Consider the following 8,304-nt stretch of genomic DNA (forward strand, 5'->3'; position numbering starts at 1 on the left):
CGTTCGTCGAAACGAACGGTTCGGTGAACGCTCGTAAAATAATAAAAACGAAAAAAAAACGATCTAGGGTTTTAAAAAAAACCGAAAACCGGCAAAGTCAACGGGCGGCGGCAGTACCTCGTCGGGCTCCGGCGAGGGGCTCCGGCGGGGCGGCGAACTCGGGCGACGGGGTGCGGGGCTCGGCGAGGGGCGGGCGAGGCGAGGGCGGCGGCTCCCGGCGGCGGCGGCGCGGCGCTACGGCGGCGGCGGCGGGGCGTGTTGCGGGCGGCGGCGGGGCTCGGCGGTGAGGGCTCCGGCGGCGGCGGTGGTGAGAGAAAAGAGAGGGGGGGGTCCGGTGCCTTGGGGAGGGGGCAAGGGCGGCGGGCGGCGTAGCCGGCCGGGACTCGGTGGCGATCCCGTCTCCGGGGCGGAGACGACGGGGCGGCGGGGCTGGGCCGTCGGCTGGGCCTTTGGCCCAGTCGGCGCGCGGGCGGATTTTTTTTTAAATAAGTTCCGCGAGAAAATTACGTAGAAAAAAATAAATAAAAATCAGACAAATATGAAATAAATTTTCCCCGTCTAGTTAGAAAATCTAGAATAGGGTGAACATTTTTTTAATTCAAAATAAATATTTTGAAAACATGCAATATTTTTAATGCACTAAAAATTGCAAATAACATCCAAATAAATTCCAAATAATGATTTTAACATTTTTCCTCCAGTATTTCAATTGTTTTGGAGAAGTCATATTTTCTCCTCTCGTTTATTTAAAATGAAATATTTTTCCGGAGAGAAAAATAATTAAAACCAAAATCCTCGTCTTATTATTTGATGAAAATCAAATTTGAAAATTCGAGAAAATCCCCAACTCTCTCCGAGGGTCCTTGAGTTGCTTAGGATTTATCGAGGATTTGTCAAAATGCAATAAAACATGATATGCAATGATGATCTATGTATAACATTCCAAATTGGAAATTTGGGATGTTACACACGCCGGAGGCGCCGTTCTTCAATTTAGTAAAGTTATACGGCCGTGCCTCTGCTAGTCTACACCTGTGCCTATACAGAATTCACACGATTGAACGATTTTGAAGACTGTCGTTTTGCATTAAAAAATTGATGTTTTTTCCTTAGTTGAAAGGTCACATTTGATAGTGTTGGTAGTCCCCGTCCGTAACTACCCCATGAATCTCCATTACCCGGAAATATAATGGGAACAAAAAGGGAAACGAGAAAGGGAAACAGGGAACCAAGCACGTGAACTGGTATTTTCTTTGTGTGATCGAGCGAAAAGGGAAAACGGAAAATTCTGGTAGTTCGAGGGTCAAACTGCAAAACGCATGAAACCACAAACCGGAAAGGGAAAACCGAGAACCAACCGCGCCAGCTGGTTTTCCCTTGCGGGAGCGCTCCATGCGCGACACTTGTCACGCGCGGAGTGCTCCCGAACCGCTCATTACGAGCGCTCCGAAGAAGCGCTCGTTAACTAGTTGCTCTCCTCATCTGCCGTCCTATCCCCGAACCATCCGTCAGGGCTATATGCCCCTGTATTGATTTCTAATAAGAACCGCCTAAAGGCGACAGTAGCAGCCTGCCTGCGCGCGTACGCTCGTTCGGCTTGTAGCGGTCGCTGCGGGCCCGATTTACTACTTTTTTCCGTTTTCTTGTCTTTTGTTTTATTATTTTTTCTTCTTCATTTTGCTTTGATTTTGTTTGTTTTCGCATTGCTTTTTTGGTTTTCCTTTCTTTATTTGTTATGCCTAGTTTTTCGTTTGTTTGTTTCTTGTGTTTCATTGTTTTCTGTATATTTTGCTCTTCTTTTGTTTTCTTTGTCGTTTCATTAGTTTTCTTGTTGGTTTCCCTTTTTCTTTTTTTCAACAAGTGTCTACATTTTCATACATATTGTACTCTTTTGTATACTAGAAACATTTTTTACACATGGTGAACATGTTTCAAACATATGATTAACATTTTTAAATATATGTTTTGATGTCTACTTTTTTCATACATGTTGTACATTTTTCAGGAACATATAAACATTTTTATAAACATTTCCCATTTTTAAAATACATGTTATACATTTTATGAAAAACTTGCTTTGAACGTTTCTTGAAGTACATGTTAAACATTTTTTAAATACACATTGAAACAATTTTTAATGATACAAATATTTTCATTGAACTATGCAAACTTTTTTTACATTGTACAAACCTTTTTTAAATGTCTGAACTCATTTTTGAAACTTGTGAACATTTTTTTGTAATGTATAAATATTTTTGTGCACATTACTAAGATTTTTTTTCGTAATGATTAGTATTTTCTACTTTTTTCATTTGTACATTTTTCTTATAGATAAAACAAATTTTTTGATACACGTTTAACATTTTCAAATGAAATATTAATATTTTGTTAAAATTTAATATTTTTTGGTAATATTTATATTCAGAATATTTGTGAATAGAAATAAAGAAAAAAATGAAAAGTGTGAATAAAAACAGAAGAAAAACAAGACAAAAAAGTAACATGACATCAGTAGGCGAGCAATGGTTACTGGGCCGGCACATTACGTGTTCTACTGCAGGCGAGCCATGGTAGGGCTAGCTGCGGGTGGCACATAGCTGCGCTCATCCGAACGCCGTCGGCCACCCACCGCGAGAGACTTGCGGACGCACTCACGACCCATATGCAACATTTATTTTTAGGGGAAAGCCAAGTTTTATTCATCAAACACCACAAAATGAGGGATATGGTTTAGATCATGGGGTTGGCCAAAAGAGACATGGCGCCCCTTACCTAGAGAAAGAGCAAACTTGGCTAGATGTGTTTCATGATTTACTACACGACCTTCAAACATAAAATTACAATGAAATGAAAATGTTCTAAGAGAAAACTCGCTGATAATAGCTCCGCAATTGCCCTGGTTGTTGTTGTTTATGTCCCCTATCTCTTGCTTTGAACCTGAGGACACCACAAAAATGTTGAATGTGAAGGTCCTCTACGAGAGCTATCACCTCCCTGCAAGCGATTGTCTCCAAGGTTGCTGGATCGTTAAGTCCACCAACGACAAGTGTTGAACTCCCAAGATAGATGCCGTCGATATCTCTGCATATGGCCGCTGCTGCTCCTCCCCTTCCTGCCAGAACGTCGGCATCAACATGGAGTTTAGCATAACGCATCGGTGGTGCCTTTGGTCATTGGGTAGTAGTTACAACGGATCGGATGAGGGAATGAATCTTTTGAGGACTTTGTGAGATACCTTCATTGATAGCTTGGCGAAGTGCAAGACATATTGCCCATAGAGTGACTGAAAGCTTCACACAAAGAGCATGCGGTAATGATTTCATAAGTGTGAAAAGCCAGTTTTAGCGTCTGGTTCGGATGTCGTCACAAGAGTTTGAGCTAACTCCTCATCAACCAGCGCCCATGTGCATCTTACACAGTGCATTCAACAAGTGAATGTCTCCATGAATCTGATGCCCTGCAAAAAAAACCACAAGCACTTGTATTGAGCATATGTCTATGAGCTTGAACATTATTAGTTGGTATTGAATGTTTTGAGAGTTGCCATATGAGCATCTGTACCTTTGTCGCGACTTGAGTCTCCATATGGTCATCCGTACCTATGTGGACACGCTCACGACGCATATGCAAAAGGATAAATTGATCGAGAGATCCCCTATTTTGCATGTTGGGCGTGGAATAAAAGCGCAAGCGGCCACATGGGCCAGGCACAAATTGCTAGTTTGCCCCCTTTTTTATTACACATATACTAAACAAATTTTAGTTTGGTTTTCAAAAGTGAAACAAGGAATTTTTACAAAAGTGATAAATGTTCACACAGTGTGCATATGTAATGAATAGTAAAGAAATAAAAAAAACCTTTTTTAAAAATTCATGAGTTTTAAGAATGTTCACAAAATTTAATATTTTTCACTTACTCTGAAAAATGTTAAAGAATTTAGAAAATGTTCACTAATTCAAAAAAAATCATGATGATACTTTTATTTTTTTAATAAATTATACAAATTGTCCACAAATTTTAAAATCATGAAATTTAAAATTCTTCATGCTTTTATTCATGGATTTCCAATAACTTTTTATGAAATGAAAATAAGAGACAATTAACTTTTTATGTCCAAAAGGAAGTTTTTTAAAGCTATTAGGAAAAAGAAAACAAAAACCTGAACAAAAAACCAAAAATGGAAAAGCAATTGACCAACCCTTACCTATACGCCGGCCTAGCGCCCGGTGCGGTGTGCGCGGAGTTCATAGTCTAGCGAAGTTTTGTTTGTCTCTTGCAGTAGGTACTTTCATGATCTCGTAATGATCCCTATGAACGTTGCAAATGAATGAAGTTGGAGTGTTGTTTCCTTGAAAAGAAAAACACCGATGAAAGAAGCACGGAGCAATTGGGCAAATTGGGCTTTACGGGCCTGCGGCTGGTATGGTACTCTATATGTTAATGGCCCAACAATTTATTAGTTTTCCGTTCCTTATCTCAAAAGGATTTTTCCCTAAAAAAATCTCAAAAGAAGAAGGAAACGGCGACAGAGTAAAAAGGGGGGTATTTCAACTGTTCCCGAGTGGTTCGGCCTCCGCACCTCCGCTCCGCAGCCACCTCTCTCGCCAGACAGGGGGAGCGACGACGAGGAGGAGCGGCGCCTTTGGCGGTGTCCCGGCGACGGTCCTACTGCCGTCCTCCTGCTCCGAGCGTGACTTCACATCCCCTGCCGAGGTCACACCAGCCTCCGGGCGGCGCCAGACCAGGCGTTGGTGCGCCGCCGCCGGATCTGACCTCGCTAGGGAAGGCATTCCAAGGTACAAGGTTCGCTCGCTGGTGGAGGTACGCCGGGTCGCCGTGGCCGTGAGCGCGTCCTCACGGGTGGCGGAGGGCGTTCGGGGAGCGGACCGCAGATGAGATCAAAGAGGCCTCCTTGCTGTCGTTTGATTTGAGCAGGTAACTTCACCTTCTTACCCGCAAAAAGATTACGACTTTCCTCCTTCTTACCTGCGAAAAGGATAAAATTTGATAATTTAGGTTGCCTTCCTGTGACTGCGAGCAGCGTTTTGATGAATTCTCCGTATTTTGTTACCAGTTTCTCCAGTTCTGTGGCTGCAGTTTCTTGTAAAGATCTGAAATTTCAATGCGTCATGCAATCAGCCCACTCATTCTGGTGTGACTGTGAGCAGCGCTTTGATGAATTCTCCGTATTTTGTTACCAAATTCTCTCAGTTTTGTAGCTGCAGTTTGTTGTAAAAATCTGAAATTTCAATGCGTCATGCGTTCGGCTCACTCATTTTGCTGTAAGTGATAAGAAATTCTAGCTGCGCAACTCACACATGTTGCTTGCTATTTCTTTTATCCGAAACAGGTTATTCCGGGGAGTTAAATTCCACTGCTGATTTTTCGTAATAAAAGAGCTCTTTCACGAGCTAGCGTTTCAGAAGGATGCTTCAAGCTTCCCCTCAGTCCCCAATAATGATGAGCGGCGTCTCGTTTGTTGTCTCGCGGGGTGTCTGTCGCAGCCGCCTAAGGTAACCTATGATTGCCAACTTGTGTTCTTTGATCAATCAGTCCGAGTAGTTTGTTATCAGTGATGCCGCCTTTTCTTTGCAGTCATTCCTATGAAATGGAGGTGCAGCCAGAAGCCGTCAGGGACTGGTCCGATCTGCCTCTTGATGTGCTTGCTTTGGTCTTTGCCAAACTCGGCGCAGTTGATATTCTCATGGGTGCAGGCCTTGTGTGCCACTCATGGCTCGAGGCGGCAAAAGTACCTAGTTTATGGCGATATGTCGACATGGAGCACCATGATGTCTTGCGAGGGAAGAAGAAAAAGAGCCGCGATGTCTTGTGTGCAATGGCAAAAGCCGCCGTGGACCGCTCCAATGGGCAGCTCGAGGTGTTTGCAGGGAGCGAGTTTGTTACTGATCAGCTTCTCAAGTATATAGCAGAAAGGTACTCTTGTTTTAGTACAATATTTGCGTCTAAATTCCAAATCTGACCACACAAACTAGTTGTTTTGTTCTTCTTTCAAGCTAAAATCGGGTGGCCTCTTAATTTATTGGGTACCGCTTGCTGATTCGTTAACGGGTGTAGTGAAACTAGTTCACATAGATGAGATTCGTGCAGGGATTTCTGAGTGAATGTAGTCAAACTAGTGGTTTGTATAGATGAGATCAAAACACATACATGAGTACTTGATGTTTAGCTGTTGTAATCACATTATTTGCTCTCCATGCTTAGTTTTATACAGGAAATTATAAAGCCAAAAGTTGTAGCCTGTAGGTAGATCATCTCTACTATCTTATAAATTGGAGTTAGTGGCAGTGGTGGTGAGTTCACACACCCACTCCACCCCAATCTCCCTCATCCATCTAGAACCCTCCAGACCTCTCCAATTGGAAGGGGAAAAACTATACTCCCTCCATTCCCTTATACAAGGCCACTATCAAAAATACATTTTGCATCAATACAAGGCCACCAACAGTAATCGAGGCAAAAATTAATGATGTTTCTTTGTACTAGCAACTTTTTAATACTTACATGCATGTAGTCATAATGACACTCAACCACTTCCTTCTCATTCATTCGTTGCATGCTTGTGATGTATTAATGATCCTGGTTAACGAAAAAAAAAGTTGACTTGCAAAGGGGTCATTAAATTTTATCTTGGTACCTGTAATATGAGTTTGTGGCCTTGTATAAGGGAATGGAGGGAGTATCTTGCAATAGTGCCCCCCCACCGCTGCAGTTTTCACAAGTGTAATGTTGGCTGCTTGGTTGAGTTTCTTCTTTGCAGCGTTGCACGGGCATTGGTTGTTATCTACTACTAACCCAATAAAACTAAATTATTATTTTTCATTCCGTAGCAACGCTCGGGCGTTACGCTAGTTGCCAAAAAAGAACATGTTGATTCTCGTTATGCCCTAATGCTACAACAATGTTATGATCTCCTTTTCTTTTTTCCGCAGATCACCCTCCCTTAAGAGCCTCAGCCTTGACTATTGCAATGTCACCAACGAAGCATTCACTGAGCTGATAATCAAGCTTCCTCTGCTCGAAGAACTTCTCATTTCCCTATGTCCATTTGTTGATGGTGACGCATATGAGGTCACCAGCAGAGCATGTGCGCAGCTGAAGCGTCTCATGTTGCGGCAAGGGTCGTATGGGGGTATAAGAGATGGGGCACTTGGAATCGAGATGATGCACGAGCTGCGATACCTTACTCTCGTCAATAGTAATATCACGACAGAGGAGCTGGTTGCCATCATCGATGGCTGCCCTCACATGGAGCGCCTCTGCGTGCGCAACTGTTGCAACATCGTTGTGGATGGAACCCTGCGAGCGAAGTGTTCAAGGATCAAGACGCTGATTCTACCCCCTTTGCAGCATATGCAGAACGTGCGCTCCCGTTACATTTTTCACCCTGATGATAGCCTTTTCACTGACAAGTTTGACGATTGGAGATCTTCCTAAATGTGATGATTTGTCTCCAACGGCTATCGATCTATCTATATATTGGTCTAGCATGGCTACTTTTGTCATTTGGGATATGGCATGAAGGGTTCAAGTGGCTATTCACATTGGTAATCTGTGATATTGATACTGCAGACCAAATGCGGAGGTAAACTCTGGTTTGTGGTGTTCTAAGAAGTTCCCAAGCTCGTGCATACAGTGTTGACCCCTTAGTCACCTGCTACGTCAAGGTTGTGCTCTGCATCCAGCACAGCACACTCATCACCAATGCCATGGCACGCCCCTCTTGCTGCATGCGGTTGCCACATATCATTTCTTCTGAGCCTTCCTGGTTCTTGTTCGATTGGTGGAGCATTTTGGACTAGAAGCAGTTCTTCGTAAATTTACTGTACCGCTTTAAGATTAGTAGGGGCATGGTTCTTCTTGATGTGTAAGCTATGATTGTTTGTGATCATTTGGAGATGTGATTGTATGTCGGTAAAAACTAAAGGGTTGGATATTGAAGAGCAGGGGAGGAGATTGTATGGGTTGAGAATACAGAGTCAAGAATTCTAGGATTCGTTGGTGCTGAGTATCTGATCATCATATAAAGCCTTTACCTCCGCAGTCTTTGCTCATACTTGCCCATCTGTTGTTTCACAAAGCGGCAGTAGTGTGACTGCAACGACCAGAGTTTCAGTTGCAATCTGAAATCTTCTACAAACTCTGCCTTGTCGACATTCGACTGTGAGAGGTAGATATTTTCTGTAATTCTTGTCCTACATGATCAATACCGCTGTTACTTAGATTTTTTTAATTCACCTGTTGTGACCTAGAAATGACCAGATACCAAAGTATAATCATTAGTT

At 42.8% G+C, this 8,304-nt stretch overlaps 1 protein-coding gene across 1 annotated transcript; it reads left to right on the plus strand.

Annotated features, from left to right (window-relative positions):
- Positions 1-4,533: 4,533 nt before the first annotated feature.
- On the plus strand, positions 4,534-8,041 carry LOC123051956 (putative F-box/LRR-repeat protein 23). The gene is made up of 4 exons (XM_044474971.1): positions 4,534-4,936; positions 5,352-5,514; positions 5,597-5,935; positions 6,952-8,041. The coding sequence occupies exons 2-4, from the start codon at positions 5,429-5,431 to the stop codon at positions 7,454-7,456; spliced, it is 930 nt and encodes a 309-aa protein (XP_044330906.1). The 5' UTR covers positions 4,534-4,936; positions 5,352-5,428; the 3' UTR covers positions 7,457-8,041.
- The last annotated feature ends 263 nt before the right edge of the window (positions 8,042-8,304 follow it).

Source organism: Triticum aestivum, chromosome 2D, assembly GCF_018294505.1.
Source record: "Triticum aestivum cultivar Chinese Spring chromosome 2D, IWGSC CS RefSeq v2.1, whole genome shotgun sequence".
Classification (NCBI taxonomy): Eukaryota; Viridiplantae; Streptophyta; class Magnoliopsida; order Poales; family Poaceae; genus Triticum; species Triticum aestivum.

Excerpts from the sequence above, each read along its gene's own strand:
- LOC123051956 (XM_044474971.1), top strand. The coding sequence starts at position 5,429 with ATGCTTCAAGCTTCCCCTCAGTCCCCAATAATGATGAGCGGCGTCTCG. Across the intron at positions 5,515-5,596 it reads GTCTGTCGCAGCCGCCTAAG|TCATTCCTATGAAATGGAGG; the intron begins GTAACCTATGAT and ends TTTTCTTTGCAG. Across the intron at positions 5,936-6,951 it reads CTCAAGTATATAGCAGAAAG|ATCACCCTCCCTTAAGAGCC; the intron begins GTACTCTTGTTT and ends TTTTTTCCGCAG.